This window comes from Ixodes scapularis, unplaced genomic scaffold, assembly GCF_016920785.2.
Source record: "Ixodes scapularis isolate PalLabHiFi unplaced genomic scaffold, ASM1692078v2 PGA_scaffold0__279_contigs__length_252992795, whole genome shotgun sequence".
Lineage (NCBI taxonomy): Eukaryota > Metazoa > Arthropoda > Arachnida > Ixodida > Ixodidae > Ixodes > Ixodes scapularis.
The window spans coordinates 108,799,300-108,823,052 of NW_024609835.1; the positions used below are offsets into that span (position 1 = coordinate 108,799,300).

The following is a 23,753-nucleotide window of genomic DNA, read 5'->3' on the forward strand; positions in this document are numbered from 1 at the left end:
TCGCGCTCTCAGCCCCGGCCCCGCCCGCAGATAAGGCGAAAAGAAGTATAGGCTGCCGTTCTAAAGTTTCTTACACGTCACAGTCACAGTCTTGAGAGTAGTTCGCACGCGCCCAAAAAACAAAACACGCACGTGGAAGTTGGTCCCTTCGGAAATAATGTAGCTTCGAGCGTGAAAGGAATGTCCAGCCCTCTCAGGCAGTTCAAGAATTCAATTCGTTCGGATGCGTAGTGTACGCACTTAAATAATATGTGTTCAATTGTCTCTTGTTGGTCACAGTGTTGGCAATTAGGGCTGGCCGCTTTTCCAATCTGGTACAAGTTAGCGTTTGTATAAGCGGAATCTGATCTAAGACGGTGAAGACGGGAAGCAAACTTGCGTGTTAAGGCCACGGTCCCACTGAATGTGGCAGTTTAGGTACTTTTTGGCAGGTCATTACTCATCTCCTTTTAAATACTGTTTTGTGGGATTGATGTCATTAGAAAGGCAATGCAATCCTCTTTCATTTGCTATTATGTATGTGTTGGTGTTTACTGTTCATGCGCGTTTGTAGCGTTGCGAATATGATGGCGCGGACCCTCACTTGCTCCGCTAGTTCATGTTTTATGAACGATCCATTAAAGATAGCACGGTTCCAATATAGCAGTTTTGTTAAGATGATGTCGAAGCAGAATGTAACGATACACTTTTTTTGGTATTTGCACTACTTTGTTTTTTTCATCTTTCCAAATATTGCCCTAAAATTGACATTTTTCAGCACAAATATGTTTTTAATGACAAGCGCTAGGGCAATGAAATTAGCTACAGATGTAGTGCTTATAATTGGTAATATGCCGAAAAAAATTTCATGTTGTGTAAACTTTTTTTGTTTAGATATTTTATATCAAACATAGCACTTTTTTGTGCTATGGTACTTCAAATGCCACTGAGGAAATAATTAAACTATGATAAAATATTTTATAAAATTTAAAGCTACAATGGTTGCCAAAGAAGTGGACGATGGCTTTTTTTCATTTTCGAAGTCATAACGCTCCAGGAGCCCTTCAAACTTACCTGTTTTTGGCGCATATCTTTTTTGGACATCAAACAGATTTATTGCAATCTAATAACATGTATTGTTTGGAATAGATATACATTGCGATGTATTAAATTTTCACAATGATCTTGCTTTGGTTTCTTTATAGGTGTAGAGCTTAGCTAATTTTAAAAACAATTAAAAACTGTTTGGGTGTTTTGTTGCGCTACCTGGCGGATGGCAGACAAACTGCTGATTTCTAGTGTTCAAAAAATTTCCGAGAGCGGCGTTGGCGTCTGTATCATCATCAATCTCTGTGTCTTTTTACCTTCACATTTAAAAAATATATTGGAAGATTTACTATGAATAAATGAATGGTTTAAGTACTGGGCTAGGTTAATAAATCTAAGACAAATAATTACACACGCGTAGCGTGATAAAATGTGTTCATTATTCGATATGATTGAAATCAATAAACAATAAAGACAAAGATGAAAATAATACACCCGAGTTCATTTCATGCCTAGAGTCGAAAGAGAAAGAAGAAGGTACCGAAGAGATCGGACGCGTTTTTCTTAGGCTCCTGATATTAGGCCTAGCACCTAATACACCCCGTCTTGAAAGTCTGGGGGGCCGGTTGTCGAAAGACAATGATGCCGGCTCCTCTGGACAACCAGGAAGAAGCGGCCAAGACTTCGAGCCCTCAAGACCAGCAATTAGAAACCATGGACATGGACACGAGAAACCTCGCCGGGCCAAGCGCCGGACCCGCCGCTGTCACGACGGGACCGGCAAGTTCGACCCCAGCAAAACCTATGCTAGTCATGACACCAGTCATCGAGCTGCCCACTGTATTCCATTTCGGTGAGCAAGCCACTTCTTCACCAGAGAACTCAGCACCGACTGTTGAGCAGGCTCTACGAACTTTACTTTCGAGCATTTCGAAGGAAAGCCTTGTAGACATTTTCAAAAGCATTTTAGGAGAGACTCACAACATTGTTCCTGTTGCCGAAAAGCAACAGAAGAAGAAAACGAAAGCCAAAAAGGCCAACGAGAAGGCGTCGACCGTCCCTACACACACGCCTGCAGGCGCTACGTCAAATATTTCTCCGCAAAGTCAGCCCCACGACACGACGGGGGATAGGACGTCGCAGCCAAGAGCTGCAGCTGTGGTAGAGGAAGCGCCCATGCTCCAAGACAACGGAGATCCTTGGATAACCGTAACACACAAGAAAAAAGGCAAACGGGCACGGGGGAACCCGAATGCGCAAGCAATAACGGGGGTTGTCGCCAAGCCCCAAAAGCGTCGGCAAATCGAGTATAAGATCCGCCTGACAAGATCACGCACTTCGATCAAGCCGCCCATTCCAAGACTGAAAGTGCTTCTAAACAGCACACATGCACCAACAACATACACCATGTACCTAATAGAAAAGGCCAATACCATCTCGGTCAGGACTGACTCGGAGGCATTGGCGGCCGTCCTAGAGAAGATCGTCGAGGTCGACATCGAGGGCAAGAAAATACCCGTTCAAGTCTTTCGCACTTACGGCGCAACCTATTGCAAGGGAGTAATTTACGACATTCACACCCTACAAGAAGATCCCCAAGACGAGGTACTCAACCTTGAACTGGAATCGGAGAAGGTGCGCGTGGTGGCCGCCCGACGTCTGGGCAAGACCAACACCGCAATGTTAACCTTCGACGGAGACAAGCCACCGCGATCCGTCTTGTACGGAAGGCGGTACATGCGAGTGTTCCCGTACATGCCAAAAGCAGTTACCTGCGGTAACTGCCACCGCTTGGGGCATAAGCCGGACATTTGCCCGACTGCTACGGTCTGCGCAACGTGCGGCAACACGCATAGCGAAAACCAAGTGGGATGCCCAACTCCGAACGCCCTGTTCTGCCAAGGGTGTAAGAAGGCTGGGCACATAGGCACAAACCGTGCCTGCCCCACATGGCAAGAAACCAACAAACGGATGAGAGAACAAGTCAGGAGCTATAAGGAACAGCACAAGCTGCAGCAAAAGCGAGAGGTTGCTTCCAGGGAGATCAGGATCCCGGTCCCGCCGAGCGCCTCACAACTCTGGGCTGACAGGCTCCGTAAGGGACTCGACCCGGCAGCACCCCCAGCAGAGCAGAACACCTACGCTTCCCTGAAAGCAGAATTGGATAGGCTGAAGGCCACGGTTCAAACGCTGCAAGAAGAAAACAGACAATACAAAGCTTCCTTCAACCAATGGAAGACACTCGCCAGCAGCATATGTGGCATTAAAGCATAATCAAGGTGCTTCAGTGGAATTGCCGAGGGCTTCGCAGTCGAGTGGCGGAGCTCAGAGCAAGATTCCAAGACAAACCCGACGAGAAGCCCGACGTCCTGCTTCTGCAGGAAGCCAACGCACACGACATTAACCTACGAGGATTTATTCTCTACTCAAGCCCATCGATCTCTAATAATCGTCCGGGACAGAGCGCCGACCCTCCGGGGAAAGCCCTCCCCGGTCCAAATGCCCACAGAGCACCCACAGAGAATTTGTGTGGGGTCCTACATAGCTCTATGGGACACCTGTGGGTCTCTGTAGGACTCCCAAAATCCTTGTGGGGATGGGGCTGTGGGTCTATGGGACATGTGGGAAACTCTGTGGGTTGCTTTCTGTAACCCACACAGCCTGTGGGGATAGGGCTGTGGGTCTACGAGACATGTGGGAGGCTGTGCGGGTTACTTTTTGTAACCGACACATCCTGCGGGTATAGTACTAGTTTCTATGGGACATTGTGTCGATGGCTTTAGGTAATTCACGCCATGTGATCAGGACCATGGGCTTTATGAGACAAGCGGGACACTGTGTGGGAGACTGTAGGTATCCTACACATACTCAGTGAGCACTCTAAGAAGTCTGTGGGAAACCTTCAGGGACCCTATGTACTAGTCATGTTGCTGAAAATGTGAAAAAGTACTCAGCCCTAGGCAGCTTGCATTTTAGTATGCGACAGTAAGCTAAAACAGCTGCTTTCTTACGTTAACTCATGCCCACCAGCACATATGCTTTTGAGAAGAAACTATATATACATTACAGAATCTTTCGCTCATGCGTCACAGCTCATTCTGACAGTTTTTCTTTAGTCAACATTACTCTGAAGTTGCCAGTCTTGTGTTCTGGATTGTTCTGGCCTTATCAGACATATGTTCTGCGTTAATATGAGTACTCACAGGTTGTCATTAGTAACAACAGGTATAAATAGGCAGTTCTGAGGAAAACATGCACAATGAGGACTTGACTGGACTCTGTATGTTTATTTTATATGCAGATCCAATGGCCATAGAATGAGACAAGAAAAACAAGTACAATAACAGCTCTACATGACAAAACAATCATTCCACGGCAGGATGGCAACTGAATCTAACATAAAGGCAGTTTCTCAAACCACAGAATATGACATTCGACTGCAAAGCGAATAGAAGGACAAATAGTTTTCTTTGAATGAGATGCATATATCTATATTACACATATTATCAGATACCATATTTCAAATTTGCACTGTAATGACTAAGTGTCAGTGAAGCCCATGTGTTCACAATATTCATAAAATACTACAAGAATTCACGTTTCAGAGAAGTGTTGCATAAAGTTGAGTGAGGGGGGTATAAGAGAACATTGAAAGCATGCACACAAGTATGCATCAAAGTATGGCATTCAAATGGGGAATGGGTGTCCAAGTGTGTTGCCTCACTGCAGCTTGGAGAATGAGAAGGGAAAGCATGCATTGCAGAAGCCAGGGATTCTGGGCTCAAAATCCTCTCTCAATATTAAAAGCATAAATAGATTATACAGCAGAATTTTTTCTCAAAATGAGCTAAGTCCACAAACCGTAACTAAGCCAATTTTTGCTAAAATTTGGAAAACGTGTGGGTGTGCATCGTTCCCAAAAATTGCAGCAAGCTGAAATCAGTCATAATATGCAAGGAAAACCATGGTGCAGGTGGCTGCATTATAGGACTAGTTAAAAGCTAATTTTATAAGCAAACATTCTCACGTTATCTCAGTTTCGCTTCACATAAGTTTGGCCCTTAGAAAAAAAAAAAAAAAAAACTCCTCAAATATGCATGGAACAGGATGTCTACCAACCTGGAAAACCTGGAATTTTCAGGGAATTTCAAATCATCTGGAAAAGTCTGGGAGTTATCAGGAAAACCGTCTGAAAGGTGGTTAAATAAGGGAAAATGACCATTGAAAGTGGCACGGCGGTGCAGAATGAAGTGCAACGGTTGCACATCGGCACACCTATATGCTAAATAATGTTGCTGAAATGCCATCCTTCGACCCACAAACTGTCAGGGAAAAACCTGAAACAGTCAGGGAATTTAAATTCAGTAATTTGATAAACACCCTGATGGAAGCGCAACGGCATTAGGAGGAATTGGTGACCAAGTGTGTTAACGTGCCACAGCACTGGACATGTGGAGGGAAAGCTTGCACTGGAGAAGCAAGGGATTCTGGGCTACATCCACCTACCATTGAAAGTATAAATATAAATGGAAGCTCAATGGCATTTAAAGAGAAGGATCTGTGGTCAAGTGTGTTAATGCATCAAAGCTCGGAGGACCTGGGGCAAACAATATCAGTACACAAATTCCCCAAGATGCAACCGAAACACTAAAACTGGGAATTGCTAGAGTATTTACGACATCTTGAAAAGTCAGAATAATCGGGAAAACCACCAAGCAGCTAGCTGAAGTCGGGAAAAACAGCCAGTTTAAGTGGCATGGTGGCATGCAACGAAGCACCACGGTGCATCGGCATACCCGCACTGAACATAATGTAAAATACCAAGCAAGTGCCCACTCAAACTTTGGAGATAATAGCAAAAAAAGCGGATGGGCCCCTCTCCGCTCATCAGTTTTACATATAAATGTACTCTCCGTATTTTCTCAGATCCTACAAATTTGGGAATGGGCGCTTAGTGTGGTGTGGGCGGACGCACGGTATTCTACCGTAGTCAGCGAAAACTTGGAAAAGTCAGAGAATTTGAAAGAAGCAATTCAGAAGGCACCCTGAACAAGCAGACAAATTAAAAATAAAACTGGTAACCTATTAAGACTGCAGCCCAGCCTGCATCAGTTAATTTCCAGAAGATTGGGAACCTTACAAACAAACGAAGAGTTCTCGACATCCACTCGCACTGCCTTCCTCAAAAGTGCTGAAACAGCGACCATTTCGAGGGAAGAAAACTCCCCAACTGCAATATGGGGAGCACCACAAAATGCTGCATCCTCAACTTCGAGTACCTCCACAATTAAACCGACTTCCTGTGCACTGTTAAGCCTGTAAGAAAAAATCGAACGAATAATGCCGAACTTTTCGCCTTGAAGAACTACAACAGTGTCATCGCTTCTTTGAGGACGTGAGTATTGAGCTGAATGGTACACAACTCCTCCAGCGATGAATCTTAAGAAGACTGAAAGACATGAAGGAACTGTACCAAGGGCAGTGATAATGCATCGTTTTTCGGCATTACTGAACTTGGACGGCTGTGCTTGGCCCAAAAGAGTTACGCCAGAGACTGTGTCCCCCGAGTGGCACCTTTTCTCATCCTTGAAAAATGCAAGGGATCTCTTCATTACATCCGTTCCTTTAGTTAAGACATAAAAATTTACAGACTGTTTAAGTATGGCTTTGTGTAACACCTGCATAGCTACTCCACGGTTGCCTTTGATAGATTTAACCAAAACGCCATTGTACGACTCAAAGCAGAAGGCCGAATGGGTCCACAAAGGCCCCCAACGAAAAACATCCTTTGCCAAGTGCTGGAGTAAGTGGACGTTGAAAACCATGTTGATGTCCCCATATAGCATATTGTATTTGATCACAAATTCCGTTAACAAAATTTGGGCCATGTTGATGTCGTCCCCTGTAAGTGTGTCCTGAATTAGGCAAAAAATGGAGTGTACAAGAAGAGCGAGGTGCCCAAGGAAGGGTTCTGGCAAAATGCCATAGAGGACCGGCAACGAATAATACAGAAGCCACGACCGGTACTCTTGTGCCTTCCAAAGCTTTCGTTCACTGACCCCCCGGGGAAACCTGCCGAGCTTAGAAGGAGGCTTGATGGCCTTCATTCTGCGATCTACTAGCCTCACGGTTGCCGGATCTCCAAGATAAAACCCCCCTCCGGTGTTGCTGTCGAACCACAAGCTCAAAAGTGTACGAGACACGCCGAGGAGGACGGCATGCATGTAGTCTGGAACAAAGGATTCAATAACGTTAAAAAATGGCAAGTTGAGCAATGCAGACGGACCCTTAAACCCTCTGCAAATAACACCATGTGATGCAGCTTCACGCATGTCACGGATTGCACTTTTCGATTGTCTGTCATCAGCTACCTCTGCAGAGACCGTATAGCGAATTGACCTGTTAACGAGAGATCCAGGGTGCAGGCACCAACCGCAACCAAAATAAGAATTGAATTGCATCATATTTTGTAACAAAGGACGGGCCACCGAATCCACACTGCAGCATACTGCGAAAGCCTTACTTAGCACCTCAGTGCCGTTGCGCTTCCATACAAACCCCTGATCACACAGAACCTTACACTGTTGCACAAAGCTTTTCATGTACAGCTCCATTGGAGGGTGATTCTTTCCGAACCACACACTAGAAAGGATGACATTCCTAAACCTCTCAAAGACCGGGAGTTCATTTATAATAAGTTGAAGTGGCCAGATAGAGCAATTTTTACTTTTAAAGACTGGGCACCCATCTGTGTTAAAGGTAAAAGAAATGTTATTGGGATTTCCGAGAACTGAGAATTTTTTACATAAGTCCTTGTACATATGTCCATCACATATGTCAGAAAATGTGTTGTTTGGTCGATTAAACCTTGTAGTTAAGAAGCTGTGATCAGAAAAACTCTCTAGAACACTTTTCAGCTGAGACGCTAATGAGGCTGTCAAAAAAAAACCAGATCCATCAGATTTCCTAACGTCAAACAACTTTTTACAAATCCGGCACTTCTGTATGTCCTTCTGAACAGTGGAGGTCAATTCAACAGAACAAGATAAACAATAATAAACGAGATCGAAATTCTTACAGAAGTTTAGAGACTTCTCAAACATATAGAGGGAGCTAGGCACAACCGGCCTTCCAAACAAGGTGTTTACCAGAAACAAGGCGTCCTTCAACCCAGTCATTGAAAGCCCGCTGCGGATTACAAACAAAATAATCAAAATGAGGGCTTCCGCTTTAGTCACCCCCCCACTACAAACACGTTCATCATTGGATGGCACACTTCCTTCCATTCCACAGACAGGCTCCTCATCGGAGGCGTCATGGAATGTGTCGTCTTCACTTGACTCTTCTGAATCGAAGTCGTCTTCTGAAGATTCAGACAAGGAGGAATCCTGTGCAACAAAAATGACATGAATTTATAAAGCCAAATATAGCACAATTTCACAAAATCAACAAACAGTCCTTGCTTTAGAGGACACTGCTATACCAGAAATGTGCAATCAAACAGAGCAATAGACGATTAGCAAAATTCCCAAGCACCGAGGAGAGTGCAGTGAATGTAGCCACACGCACCCCAGAAATCTTTGCAGGTGCCTTTTAAGAAGGGAGAGGCATGTTCAATAGTTCAATTTGCTGGTTTCTCTAAAAAAAAATCTGGAAATGAAGATGCATTTTCAGCCACTTTCTTTTGAAAATGCTCCAACTTTTTACTAATTAATACCTCATTACCTAATTAGGTCAGAAACACTACTACAGCAAGTTTAACTGCTTTCTGTTTATACACGCACTGTTTTTCTTGGTTTCAAATTCAACATAAACCAGCCATAAATAAGAAATGTTACAAAAAGCCTTTTTGTTTGGGTTTTAACTTTTTAACTACACTCACCGTTGTGTTGTCCACCGGGTCATCTGGCTGGGTGCTGGAGTACTCAGTTTCCTGAGACTGAAAACAAAAACTTCCAATGTAAGCAGGGTGCACATATAACCTCCATGTACATCATATAAATCTCCAATGAAGACTTTCTTGGATAACAACATAAATTGAGAGCACGAAACTTTCCAGAATGAATTTACGGCTGACAAAGATATCCGAATTTCAGTATTAATGCATGTCTGCCCATGTGTTTGACACCGTGTCTAACATATCAGGGAATATATTGTGTGCCAATAACTGAGCAAGTGAAAATATCAAAGGGGCACTAAGAGGTTATTGAGAGTGTCTATCCATAGTGATAACTCATTCTATTTAATCTAAGCATCCTAAAAATCTAAAGATCACAACCATGCCGAGCCTATTTTCCTATTAAGAATGCGATCAGTTTGCGAAATGCCCCTTTTTTTTAATTTTTGCTGAACACAAAGGGGTGGTGCCAGTGCATTTGAACAAAGCTGAATGACAAAGGTGCTAGTCAGCCAATCATGAGTGATGGTTCCCTCGCAGATTGACCCAAACAGGAAGTCAACACGCAGGCATATTAGAGCGTTAATGTTCCACAGACCATAAGAAATTCCAGACGGAACCCACTGGCACGAGAAAGAAAATGTCTTCCACAAGTGTTGCAAGTGAATTTTTCGGGAAGCAGACGAGCAGACACATCGCTCCCGCACAAAAAGGCAAGGGGAAACTTAGTTTGCAGCAGTGTCTAAATAGCGAACACATGTTAACTTGCACCCCCCTACTACATAATACAACAAAAACATGCATCTTAAAAAAAAGTCTTCAGTGCCCTTTTAATCACTTCATGAGTTAATTATAAAAGGTTGCTTTTAGCCTTCAAAAATATTACAAAGCAATATGGTTACCATTTTAGTGATATGAGAAGGCTATTGTGGACTGCTTGTGCGTAGATTTAGTAGGATATGATGTGATGCGTAGATTTTCTGTGTGATGCATAGATTCAGTAGGAGTGATTTGGCGTGCGTTTCCACAAACACCCTGTATAACCACCACCATGAATGCTGCGGGGACGCATGGAATCACTAGAGCATAGTTATGCAGGTGGCCACATTTGCCCTCACTCTAAATGCGCCAAGAGTTGATGACCAAGATGCCGAGCATCAACAAAATGTGGATGCAAGGGGAACCAATTCCTGTTATGTGATGCCAAAGCCACTTTTGCTGCCTATATTTGCAGGGTCAGTAGGGTCCGACTCATCTGGGGCTCTCAGCATTAACAAGATACCACTTTTATCATCAGTGCCCAAAGGTGCACTTTTAAATGAGCCAATTCTGAAAAATACGTACTAGCAGTGGGGCTTGGTTAGAGGTCCCAGGTTCCTGGGAAGCAGATGAGGGTTCCTGGAATAAAAAAAAGTGATTGCTTCACTAAGGGAATCTATTCCATGAAATAGCAAGCACCTTGGTACACACAATATTTGAGGTATCTTGAAAAACTCAAGTGCAATTGAATCCTTCCCACAGTATGGGTTGCCGGGCTTTGCCTGTGCATGCTCTTTGTTCCGGAGGTCTCCAGTTGACGCCGGACTGCCGACTAGAAAAGCATGGCTTTAATATACAGAGCACTCCACTGCGGTCGTCAAATGTGATTGGGAGTGGGATCATGCTCAGTGCCACAAGCCATTCTTCCTTGCAGTGTCTTTTACCTTGAATCTTCTACTTTCGATTGTTGCAATAAGTGCGCCAGGCACGTAGCAGGGGGGAAAGGCGGGGGAGGCAGGCTCCCCCCCCCCCCCCATCTATAGCAAAATTTTCAGTTTTGCTGGGACCTCCTCTCTCCCATCTTTGGCGGTTTACCATGAGCGGGATCCCGCCCTCAAAATAAAATCCTGCCTGTGTGCCTGAAGAGCGCACTTGTCTTGCTAGCAGTGGCGTAACGAGGGTCAGCGGCACCTGCGGCGGTAGTACGCCGCAACACCCTCCGCTCTCGCGTGGCCCGCTGCGACAGCCCCCCGAGCGCTGCACCCAGGGCGGCCGACACCCCCCGTTCCCCCTTGTGACGCCACTGCTTGCTAGAGCTGTTTAATGATCTACTTTTCAATAAAAATCAATGTTAAGTTTTCTCCTCAAATATTTGTTCTCATTTCTATTTTTTTTTTTTTCTTGCATGAAAACAAAAATCGTTACAAATTATTCTTTTTTTGTTTTGGAGTCTAACCAGAACGGAACATTTTTGTATGAAATGAAACTGAAACCAAACAACAAAAATCTTTTTGTTCCAACACCCTGCCTGTCCATATCACAAGAGTGACCAGACTACAACGAACTTCCAAGACCCTAATCAACAGCAGCCCCCAAGCGCGACAACGGTAGAAGGGGGCGAGCACAACAAAGAACCTTGCTGCATCTATTATCGACCTCACCTAATCAGCTTAGCTTAAGAAAAGCGTGACTGGTGTAGCGCTCAACTGTAAAAGAAGTACGCTTTTGCTATTCAGCAAGTCTGTGTGGTGATCCAAAGTGCAATGCCACTCGCCTCCTCACTCGGCTAAAGTGTTTTAAGCATAAAATATATCTTCATATTTCATGTGACCTTGGCTGCTGCGTGAAAAGCAAGGGGACATCAACACATCAAGAAAATGTACTCGTTCCTCTTGATCGAAAGATCTGCATTATCACAAAATGCGCAAAACAGTTGGCAGTGCAGGTGTGCTTGACATGCCTACCAGCATTGGGTAGCTTGCATGAGGTGCTAGCACTGGTGCCACAGGACGCATGTCAGGTAAAATGCATACTAATCTCCAATGTGAGTTTGCAGCCTCATCAGAGCTGCCAAGGGTTTGGCAAGCTAGGCTACTATATGAGGGGAGTATGCTGGCAGCCGAGACAACTGCTTCCTGCTCTCAGCGTGAAACGCCACTCCACTTTTAGAAAATGGTGCTCGGTTGTGGGCGTTTCAGACGCTGGGTCAAGGTGTGCATCTGTTTAGCCATAGTGAGGGTGACCGTGGCTTGTGAGCCACGCTGAAATTGACTGTACAACCTCCTCCGAGTTCGCCCGAAAGGGCTCTGTGGCCAGGCAGCCAGGCCCGCACCGCTGCACCTCGCCGGGCCGCTGCAAGCACTGCGCCGCCATACAGAGGGCTTCTCTGGTGGTGGTTTTTGCAACCACGCCGCACGAGAGCCAATGGGTGCCTCGTCCCTTGATGATGTGCACCAGCCAATAAGAGAGTAATCCATCAGAGGTTGGCTTCATTTCGCTCCTTTTATAAAGGTGAATTTATCTGCCATTTTGCGTGGCTTTTTGCACGGCTTCAAAGCTGGGATGCTTCAGGTTGTGGTTTCGCTTCGCTCCATTGGGACAGGGGAATTTAGGAGCTGTTTGGCGCAGCTGACGACGTCGGCTCGCTCCATCGGACAGTTAATGCTTTTGCAATAATAAAGATTCAAGGCTGAGGTCTGGTTTTCTCGAGTGCCTAATATCTTGACAAGTCTTACATTAAAAGAACATTTTTTTTTATCAGACCGGCTTGTTTTTTGTTTTGTTTTTTGTGAGAAGATGGGGCGAAAGTATGAATGTACCAAAGGTTTACTTTTGAATTAACCAACCGAAAAAATACATACCAGCAGTGGTGCTTGGTTAGGGGTCCCAGGTACCTGGGAGAGAGGTGAGCTGTCCTGGAATAAAATCGTAACAGCACCTCATTAACCAGAGCGCTGGCTAGGCCAATTTTCGGCCAATTTCGTCATAATCTTTTTTGGGCACGAGCATTTGAACCTCTTGGATAATGTCTACTTTCTTTTGGCCATTTGTATGACTATCAGAGATAGAAGTACTTTGCGATAAAGAGTAACTGCCACATTCATTTGGACAAAGTCTGAAAATTGGTTTATGTCCTCATTGAACCATGCAAACCAAACTTGCACCGGAGGTGTCCAGGGATCCGTGTCATGGCGACCAGAAGTCGCTTAATAAAAACTTGCACAGCTATACACGCTTGCAGGCGTGGCCTTTGGGCACCGCTAAAACCAATGAATAAGCTTCATTTCAGAGTAGCGAAACTAAGGTATGGTGACTCGGCAGTTACTAGTGAAGCAGAGTAGCGGCAGCCATTTTGTTACCTAAGCTTTAGAGGCGTTAGAGTAGCTGCACTAAGTATGGTGGCTAGAGAGATGCTAGTGAAGCAGAGTAGTGGCGAGCATTTGGTTGCCTGGCGGTAAACAGAAAAGAGCATCGATGCATAAAAGCGTACTCCCTTTAGTAACAGTAGGCGCCGCCACCTCGCTTGTTGGGGTGTGCATGGCATGCCCCGAAGCGCACCCCAGCTAGTAAGACGGTGGCACCAACAGGCCATGCTTGTAAGTGTGTACACCAAAGTAGTTTTAGTAATGTTGGCTGGTGCATACACTCGAAGAAAACCAGGCATGCTAATTTCATAAGTGAGAAAATAATATTGAAAGCATGGCCGGGACACTCAAAATCAGGCAATTTAGTATAAAAATGTTCTTGGCTAAGGAACCGCACTGGAATGCTTGACAGGAGCACCCTTGTAGGGGGCTTTAAAGGGACTGTCCAACTATTTTCTCACTTTCGCCATATACTGTATAGAAAGAATCCTTGAGACTCATAATAAGCGAAAAGAGTGTTAGTGCTTCTATCTGCATACTAGCAGAAGTTGAAAAAAAATTAAGAAAAAATATTACTTTTCACCCCCTCAACTCGCATGCCCGATCAAGCGGCCACCCGATCTCGTGACATGCTTTTATGCCCCCCTGTTCGTCACAGCCATGCGCTAGGTTTGGCAATGTAAAGGACACGTGCTCTGCCAGGACATTGTTAGATTTTGGTTATTTCCCTCATCGCAATGATTGGACATAAGCTCTAACCCATATCTCTACACAGACTATCGTTGTTCCAGAGCCTGAGCAGTGTAATGACGCACTGCTCATGCCCAACCCACAAGATGCATTCGGCTGGGGGCCCTTGGGGCTGACGCCATGGCTCCACCACACCCCATTTACAGGGCAGTGGAAGCTACATGCACATGATCGTAGCTTTGAAGCGGGCTTTTCTGGAGCGAGTGCTTGCTTTAGGGGGAAACATTTCTAAGCAAGGAGTGTGGGCTAGCTCGCGCTTATGGCCTTCGCTGTGCTGACACCTGAAGGGTGAACAAGATACCCTGTGACTACGCAACCCTATGGCCCTGGACCGCGTAACCAAGTTTCGCGAAGGCAAGAAGAAAATATATGTTTTACTCTTGAGCTTATACAGCAACAACGAAACTTCTGGCTCAGTGCATTACATTGGACTATACTTGCAGAATGTATGGAAAAGCGAACTGAAAATGTTGCATATCCCCCTTAACGCTCGGCACCCCCTACTTCGTCTCACCCTAGCATGGGCTAACCGGAGAAGCCGTGCTAGCGCGAGACAGCCTGACCCCGACTGACGCTCGCGCCGCACGACTGCAGTGCAGCCGCCCAGGCGTCATTCAAAACGATTATCTCCCTCTTCAGGCACGTGCGGTCAACAATAGGTCATGCTAAGATGAGCCGAACAATAAACCTTTCCATACCAGCGTCTCAGGGAGCATTCATTGCCGTCTCTGTGCATTTCGCACGAGCATTCTCTGGCACGCCCCAGTGTTAAGCACGCGCTCGGTGGTCTGATCGAGCCCATGTGGACTGTGACATTTGTAAACAGCGGCATCGTCTGTAGACGATTCCAATGTTTACAAATGTCACAGTCCAGACGTGCTGACTAACAGTCCAGCCCGTGCGTGTTCGTCGCTTGGAAAAGCGAGCAGAGCACGCGCCATACGCACGAACGCTGCAAATGGCACCGACTTAAGCTCTTTATCGGAAAGATCGATAGACGCTGACGTAAAGCGTCTAACAATGTGCAAGGCAAGCGCGTGCAGCTCGTGTAACTATACTCGCTGCTAGCCCAACTATACTCGCTGCTAGCCCTTGGTAATTGGGAAATTTACCAAATCGTCTATTCATATCTTCCGCAAACGATTCTAACTTACGGGTTCATCGGTTTCATCCGCAGTACCATCGTAGTTTTTCTTCATTTGCTTGCGCCAGGCAGTTGCTTTCGGTAGCACAAATTCATTTCCAGGCTCCAAGTACTGCTTCCGCTTCGTGCCAGACATGTTGACCCGATCAAAGCCTTTAGCTACTCAAATGAAACGAAGAGACACCAGCAATCACCCACAGACCCGGTGACAACAACTGGCACCATGTGCGTACGCCGGATCGGATCGGATTGGATTGGATAACATATGAGACAATTTCTTCTTGGCGGTAAAATTGGTAAAATGCAGGCATTCCAAGCCAGCAAAAGCAGCAAATATTATTTAAACAACCTAGAGCGATAATTTAATCAAAAAATTAAGTATCACAAAATATTTAGTCGACAAAATGGACATTCAGTATACGGGAAGGCATTTACTTCATCGTACGATGTTTTAGCGAACGAAAACGAAACCAGACCAAGTCGTCTGCTTCTTGCGCAGGAGTTGCGTGGACATCAGATCGACGCTGAGCTCCGATTGGCTTTGACTGAAAGATTGTAGGCAGACCTCATTTCTAGGTACCTCGAGGTCTACCCACTATTATCTTTTAATCAGCCAACAAGAGCTCGGCGTTCTGACATCATCGCAACCACTGTACAAGTAGAAGACAAGCTTGCACTCCGCACTGGCGAATGGCTCTGTGCTAGTAGCCTGGCTTGCCGAACCCTTGGCGGTGAACCCTAGGCGTGGCACCCTCGAACTTCATGTTGCATTTATTTACCACGAGGGATATCAAAAGGTGGTCTGTCTTGATGACCGCTTAAGCGGACGAATGACCGCTTAAACGGTCATTCGCGGAAACGTCCATTCGCTCAAAGGATTTCTATTCGCTAAATAGTCGTTCGTTAAAACACCATTCGCTCATATAGTTATGTTATGCACCTCAGTACGCACGAGCTACGTGATCACAAGGGCATGCTAGAGTTGGAAATAGTACGTAACGCATGTTACAATCGAATGCGCCGATAAGTTTATTAAATAATCAATAAAACTATCTGATCAGGTTTCACCTGTTTACTTTCAAATAATTTCTAACGATTATTTCTTAAGTATTCCTGCATGAGCCTTAGCTCCTAGGTTCCGGAGAATGGCCATGGAGATTTCACGCCCTCCATCTCGACATCAAAGCTTCAGCATAATTAAGTATGATCAATCGACTGATTTCTTATCCAAATGAGCTTATTAACAGAAAACGTATTACTGTATGGTGTGCGTTGAGTAGATGGCCTGTATATTTTACTTTATCGGGCGCCATGGTCCCTGTGTGCTCTCCGGCATACGTACCAGGCGGCTCTGCTAGTACTTACATCTTCGCGCTGCGGTCCTACGGTACCCAAAGAGGAAAGACACCGACAGCGTGATAAGCGAACATGTTACTGTGACTTGTGGAGATGTCTACCGAATTCCGAGGATAGGATATATGTGTACAAAAGTGTTTGTCCAGAGCGATCCGATATTACAACCCTAGCTGAGCATGTCGCATTTGATATCTTATTTGTCAATGCAGAATGCTGGGCTAATTGAGATGTCAAGGGCATGGTAGCGCTTTAAGACGAGGACGAAGAAGGGACTAGAAAATTGGGTTGTGTGTATGTTTATACAGCTCGAGCTTGGTCTGCCTCAACGGACGCGACGGGTCTCCCAGCTGTAGATGAGCAATTTAGCCAGTGCAGTACAACCGCTAGCCTGGGGTCTTTAACGTGCACCACGCAGTAGTGATACACGACCGCACGCCGGTACAATGCTCATATCCAGATCGAAACGGCCGGAGGCGGGGATTCAAACCAGGATCCCTGGGTTCTGTAGCGCGAACTTTCGCTCCACGTGCTCCGAGCTGGTGTACGCTAGCCCACTCTGCCCACTCTGCCACAAGCGCTGGCTGCAACTATTCATTCAGTTGCAGTTAGCGCTCGTGCGTGTCTAGGTCTCTTCTTCGTCCTCGTCTAAAAGCGCTACCATGCGCCCTCCATATGTTGACAAGAAAGCACTTTCGAAATCATAGACAGCTACATAAAACGTATAGCTACTTATTTTTGTAAAGCCGGAACCTAAAGCATGTATTTGTAGACATATAGGGAACAGTAATTGGCTCGGTGCCAATCAGTTCATTAAACAGCGTTTCATCGACAAATCGTTTCGTCGACACGAGCAAGCATTCGATTATTTGATGGGCACACCGCAGCATCATTTTCCGCTTCGCCCGATTGGTATATAGCCTCTGGGTTGCTTGCCGTACCTTGGCGGTTCCGAAGAGCCGTTCAGTATAATCTCCTTGATTCAATCGAATTCTCCGGGGCTTCACTCTTGGCTTAGCTGCTCGGGCTCATATATAACCTAATAATGCCTTTTTTTTTTTTTTAACGTGTTTAGGGCACGTTACATTTTGCGGCGCCTGGTACCAGCATAATATCCATATGCTAGTTGTAGGCGCTCGTTTAGGCGTTTAGGTGTTCTTCTGTTTCCTTGACACACGTGGTTACTGTTCGTTGTTGTTCCTCGTGCGGTGCCGGCGTGGCAGTGTCCGGGTATAGAACCCAGACCGGCGGATTTTTTGGGTCGCGCACAAGTCACCTAGCTGTGTTTGGAGATTTGTGTTTGTCCTTTGTCCCTCTTGTGTTCCTTCTCCAGGGATCATTTTCGTCATTCCTGTCCAGTTCGCTCACGAAAAGTGGACAAAATCGCATTTCCAGAATAGGCCCCTGGCTCAGGACCAAAACGACACAAGCCTTTTTTGTTGCGACGCGTAGTTTTCGCAATATCGAATTTGTCCACCTTTCGTGAAACACCCTGTAACCATCTCCGTAAGCCAGTTTTGGATTTTCTGAATATTTGTGCAATTCACAACATACGCTGGTTCAACGTAAAATTAAAAATGGTATTGTAATTAATAAAATTTTCACTGGCACTAGACCTGTGCGCCGGTCAGAAATCGCCGGCGGCGGCGCGCCGGTGTTTGTACCTCCGGCGGCGGCGTGTTGACGGCGCGGGGATCAACGGATCGGCGGCGGCGTGGCGCGGAAGAGGGAAGGGAGGGGAGGGGTGTAAATTAGAAAGTGAGGGGGAGAGAGAAAAGAGTCGTTTGAATTTGGAAAACAAGATGCAAATAACCATAAAAAGAAACACACTTTTTTATTTTATTTTTTTCGGGAGAGCCTTCGCTTTCTGGATATTGCCTTCGCTGTGAAGAGTACGTCCGTTAGAAGAATCAAGTACTTCGGCGTCTTATTTAGTCTCGTTTGTAAGAGAATATGTCGCCGGCTGGCAGCCGCGGCCCAAGATCCTCCGCAAGACGAGGACCGACGACAACAGGTATTTTATCACCGCGTTCCACCTCACCACGCGCTTGTCGCACGCCCCGTACCTAACAAGTCGACCGAGCACGTTATTCGATCACCGACAACGACAGGGTCTTAACCTCTCGTTCGGCTTCGCGGTACTTCGCCGACAGGCGCATTCAGAGCATCCCTAACAGTACTTTACACTCCCGAAGCTAACAGGTTTGTCGAACGCGCCAACGGAAAAATCCTTCCATGTCTGCGCGAAAGAACGTCAACGGCGACATCGACCATTGGAGCGATTACCTCCAGGCAACCAGCTTTCAAGTGAACCAGCAGCCGTACGCCGGACTTCAGACATCACCGTTCGAACTCCTGTTCAACTTTGTCCCACGTAGACCAATGGAATTTTCCCCGCTTCCCGACGAGGTCGGCGACGTCCGCGCGAACTGCGACGCTGCAAACGCGAACCTCGCTTACCTTCACGGCATGAAGCGTTCCTCCTACGATGCAAAACATCGACCAGCTCCATACAGCGTCAGGGACAGGGTATGGTACACGAACGGCCTTCCTACCTCGAAACTTGGCCTGCTTTTTCTCACGGACACTTAAGTCATCACCAACGTGAACAATCAAACCTACACCATTTCCAGGTTTACCCCGCAAGGCACCCTGGATTGCCGCCTAGCTGCCGCACGATAGCTCTTTTTTTTTTTTTTTTTTCACGAACAACCTGCAGCGATTGACGTCGATATCAACCAACTCGCCTTGCACCGCAGCAGATCCTCCGATTACAAGCGCATCACGCCGACGCCGCCCTCCACGATGGCTAGACGCGTAACGAGAGGATCATGACAACATTAACAAAATGTGCGAGGGCGCAAGGATTTTGAACTCGGGAGTGTAAGCAAATACGCTGGCGGGAAAGACCCGTAAGGAGAGCCTCCCCGACTCGACCGGATGGGGGCTCGACTTCGACCCCCGATGCTGGATCTCCGCGTGAAAACGAGAAAGGAGGACCCCTAGAAACACGATGTGACAGGAACAAGCCAGGCGTGTGGATCAAAATAAAATACGTTTGAAAGAAGCCCGAAAACGGACGCGAATATAGCCCTCTTGCATCAAATTATTTCGCAAAGTTTTCATGAAATCGTTTTGCAGTCTACAAAACCGTTCAGTCCGTTATAACGCTTTAAAAACACAGCCGAGCTGGTGAAGAACTTCCATAGTAACGGGAGACACGGAACGATAAAAATAACGGACAAGACAACAAGTCTCAAACACAACTTCTATACACGTTTTCACGTCAAGAACTCTAGTAGAAAGAGTCCGACTCTCCACGAACCATTACTAATTTCCACCTTTATACGGAGAATTAAGATATATGTTGCTGGATTCTACTATATATATTATAAAGACGTGCACGTTCCAGCGCCAAAATCATCACTTTTTTCTCCGACAACCAAATCTCGTAAGACTTTGCGTCGCGTATACGAACATCTTTGTTTCATGTATGTGCTCTCCCCCTCTGTAATGCCTTTGGGCCTTGAGGGTACTTTAATAAATAAATAAATAAATAAATGCTCGAAACTTTCTTTTTTTCTTGAAAAAACGGGTATAGTTTATTTGAACAACGAACGCTCTTATATATATACGTCAAGAGTCAAGACCCTCACCCACCAAAAAATAACTCTTTAAATATACGGTAACACCATACACCCTTTTGTCCCATATAACGCACCCCAAAACTTTAGTTCGACGCACAGACGGCCATACATTTTACGAGGGGCTTGATAACGGAGCGATCTAACTTATTAAATATCTGAAGTACGTATCAAAGACGACAGAAAGAAAATACTGAGGTTTTGCAGTAGGGCCAAGAAAACACCGATTATTATTTTTTTTTTTTTTTTTGTAATTAGTAAAACATACATTAGCTATTTTAATTACCGGCCGCTGGCACCTCGTCAGGCAACCTGTCTGCCTTTTGTGCCAGCGGACCGTTCAAGTCGAATTTGTATTTTACTTGAAAAAATAAAATGATTGATTGATTGATTGATAATAAGTTGTACCACACGGCTTTTAAGCCTCTCGTGAAAGTTAGTACTGCCAGATCGACGCCTGAAGTTTTGGGGTGTCTTATATGGGACAAAGGGTGTGAGAATACACCCTTTTTTTGAGAGTGTAGGTCACTGAAACTCAGACAGATCCAAAGGATTCATGGTCACACCAACCTGCCACCCAGACGACCCCGCTTGATGACTGACCAGCCACATGCGATAACAGGCAACTCCATCATAATCCTTACTAATATGATACACGCGTGACGAGATGTCCCTACAGCGTGCAATTCGCTTAACGAGTGTCGATGAAACGATCGTGTCGACAAAACGTGTGTCCGTGAAACGTGTGCCCATGAAAAGTTGTCTGCGATACGTAATTCCACGAAACGAGTTTCGACGAAATGAGAGGGTCCCGTACACAACTCCTGCTTGAAAAGTTACATCTGGGTTCTTATGTTTTTTTCAGGCGCCCCTGAAGACCACCAGAAAGGGGGTTGACCTTTCTAATTTGTGCTGAGCTTTGAAAAATAAATTTACACCGAACCTATTTGCCACTGATATAAAGTTATGAGAGATTCCATGGTAGTAAGGCACACACACAACATTCTTCACAACCGGTTTTTCCACAGGAGCCGGATTAAACCTTTAGCACCTTGAGCACAACTCTAACAATTGCACCGTGGTGATGGCCCGCTTCCAAACGACGCATCTTTTGCAACTCAACTGCCTCACCAACCCAAAACATACGGAATTCTTTACAGGCGCGTTATCCATCGCAGACGCAATTACACCACTCTTAACTATTTTCAAGTGACAGCTGTCAGCTGTCAACAGAGGCTTGGCTGATTCCTTGCCGTACCTCCAGCACAGGCCCTTTTCCGTGTGCAACAGTAGGTCTATAAGTACTTAATTCGACGTTTGCTATGGCAGAGTTGTGCGGTCCAATCGACAAGGACCGCACAACCGTGTCAACGTGTACATAAGTCTCGTTTAAAAAAAAAAAAAAAATCTCGGACAACACTGGAGCAATTCACGACCCGATACACACACCCTGTTTTTGAATAAAAAAAGAGAACCATCAAAGTCTACGGCGGTGGACTCTAAATGAAACTCCAGAATGCTGATAAAACTATCGATCTACATCAATTCCAGTGGCAGACTGCAACTTTACTAGATTATCATCACACCACCTCCTGACCCTTATTAAGAGCTCCGACTTATCCATAGAGTAGTTCTTGATGTCTACAGTTGTCACATCGCACCTTCTTCCGTGATGCGGATTCAATATTTCAATCAATTGCTCAGAGTTTTTGAGTGACAATGGACTGTTGCTCCACTTCTGTCGGGCATTTCTTGATAAAAACCGTCAAGACCTTTTGCCAAGCTCAATTTTCGTTCACAACCATTTTAACAATTACACCAGGATGGGATTGTTACAGTTGTGCTCAAGGTATAAGGAGGAACGTACGTTTGATCCGGCTCCTGTGAGAAAAAAAGCCGGTTGTAAAGAATGTTGTGTGTGTGCCCGACTACCTTGGAATCTCTCATACTTGATATCAGTGGCAGAGAGGATCTGTGTAAATTTAGCTTTCAAAGCTCAGCACAAATTAGAAAGGTTAGCCCTTTTCGGGTGGTGCTCAGGGGTGCCAGAAAAAAACACGTGTACAACACGTGCCGGAACTATTGATGGCGTCCGCCTCAATTATCTCTCTAACAGTCTTATCTTTGTGCCTAGCGAGAACAGTCCCACATAAAAATGCTTCCAGTCCAGGCTGTGTTATGGAACCAGAAATCGACAACGGCTGGACCTGGAAATCAATTTTTCCAGCCGAATTCCAGGCTGTTTCCACCCAGAAATGGACAAATTTCTTGCTGGAAATTAGATTTTTCCTCATCTAGCTGGGAAACTTCCAGGTGGATCATGTGCTTCCAAGCTGAAATTTCTGATTTCCAGCATGAGCAGCATCCATTTCCAGCTGTAAACATGATTTCCAGCTGTAGCTGTATAATTTAGCCAAAAATGCAGCTGGAAATCTTCATTTCCAGCTGGAAGCTGCAGCTTATTTTCATGTGGGGTGGAAGGAGCAAATAATGGTTTTCACCTGCAGTCATGCGTGGTTTCAATCGACTTTGCAGAAAAAGAGATAGTGTATTTGCGGTTCGCGGCGGGGCCACGGATTGGTTGAGATGTGGTGCGGTGACGCAGTGTGTTTCTACGCTGAGGCTCTTGGATTACATCAGTTGAAAGTAAGCGCTCTGTGGTGTTCTTCTTCTGTCTATGTCTTAAAGCGCAATCATGTTTTCTCACGGCAATACCAACTCGCCCAACAATCAGCAGTGGTAGGAGAGTTCTGAGGGAGACCATGCGTATTTTGACCTCTGGTAATTGTGTAAGCACACCGTCCTTGGCACTGGACAGTGACATGAAGCGTTTTTTTTTGTGTGTGTCTCTATAAGATCTTGTTTTATGCGTTTTCTAAGAATTGTAAGGGCTGTGCTGGAGCTGGAGTTGCCTGTTATCGCATGTGGCTGGTCAGCCCTCAAGCGAGGTCATCAGGGTGGCTGGTTGGTGTGAATTATTTAGATATGCCTGAATCATGAATCATATGGGTTCTGTCTGAATGTACGGCTCTCGGTGACCTAGTGAAGAGGAGGTGTTTCTTTTTTGGTGGTGAGGGTCTCGAGGTTATGTAACAACGTTCGTTGTTCAAATAAACTACAAACTGTGTTTGAGACTTGTTGTTTTGTTCGTTTTTTTATCGTTCCGCGTCTCCGTTTTCTATGGAACTTCTACATTTATTGATATACCGGGTGAAACAAGGAGACGGTAGGCTCTTTAAATCGACCGGAAAATTCGGTTTCTTAACCTATCGCGCTACGACTTTGTGCAGCGTCGCCCACAGATGGTGCATTTTTTTTGTAAAATTTGCAAAGAGCGAACTTGCCTGAGGAAAAAGTAAAGAAAGAAAAAGGCTTAGCGCCTATGGAAACGCAGCGACGCCACCGGTCTGCAATCAACACGGCGCCGTTTTGCACGGTAGACAAAAGATGGCGCAACAAACGCCGCCAACAAATGAGCATACGGCGCCGAGAGCCAGCGTTTTTAGCAGACGATCTTTTCGAATCAAAAGCGGCGCGCGTTCCGCAAACGGCGACAGTTGCAGAAACAAAAACAGGCGCGGTAACAACAAGCAACTGCAGTTCCTTGTCTGCTAAAAACGCCGGCTCTCGGCGTCGTCTGCTCGTTCGTTGGCGGCAGTTGGCGTCGCGACCGCTTGCGCCATCTCTTGTCTACCGTGCGAAACGGCGCCATGTTGATTGCAGACCGGTGGCGTCGCTGCGTTTCCATAGGAGCTAAGCCTTTTTCTTTCTTTACTTTTTCCTCAGGTAAGTTCGCTCTTTGCAAATTTTATGAA

The 23,753-nt window shown here is 45.7% G+C and overlaps 1 protein-coding gene across 3 annotated transcripts; it reads right to left on the reverse strand.

The window, feature by feature from the left end:
• Positions 1-5,878: 5,878 nt before the first annotated feature.
• LOC115319652 lies at positions 5,879-15,197 on the reverse strand. 3 transcript variants are annotated; one of them, XM_040499632.2, is made up of 6 exons: positions 14,952-15,197; positions 12,544-12,597; positions 10,268-10,321; positions 8,909-8,965; positions 6,547-8,414; positions 6,403-6,493 (listed from the first exon to the last, which is right to left on the reverse strand). In XM_040499632.2, exons 1-6 carry the CDS (start codon positions 15,075-15,077, stop codon positions 6,403-6,405), a joined length of 2,250 nt encoding a protein of 749 aa, XP_040355566.1. In that variant the 5' UTR covers positions 15,078-15,197. The 3 variants fall into 3 exon arrangements, with proteins under 3 accessions (XP_040062790.1, XP_040062791.1, XP_040355566.1); XM_040206856.3 differs by lacking the exon at positions 12,544-12,597 and having other exon boundaries at positions 5,879-8,414; positions 14,952-15,191; XM_040206857.3 differs by lacking the exons at positions 8,909-8,965; positions 10,268-10,321; positions 12,544-12,597; positions 14,952-15,197 and adding an exon at positions 8,596-8,605 and having other exon boundaries at positions 5,889-8,414.
• Positions 15,198-23,753: the final 8,556 nt, after the last annotated feature.

Excerpts from the sequence above, each read along its gene's own strand:
- LOC115319652 (XM_040206856.3), bottom strand. The coding sequence starts at position 15,077 with ATGTCTGGCACGAAGCGGAAGCAGTACTTGGAGCCTGGAAATGAATTT. Across the intron at positions 8,966-10,267 it reads CTAACCAAGCCCCACTGCTA|TCTCAGGAAACTGAGTACTC; the intron begins GTACGTATTTTT and ends TTTTGTTTTCAG. Across the intron at positions 8,415-8,908 it reads ACCCGGTGGACAACACAACG|GATTCCTCCTTGTCTGAATC; the intron begins GTGAGTGTAGTT and ends TTTGTTGCACAG.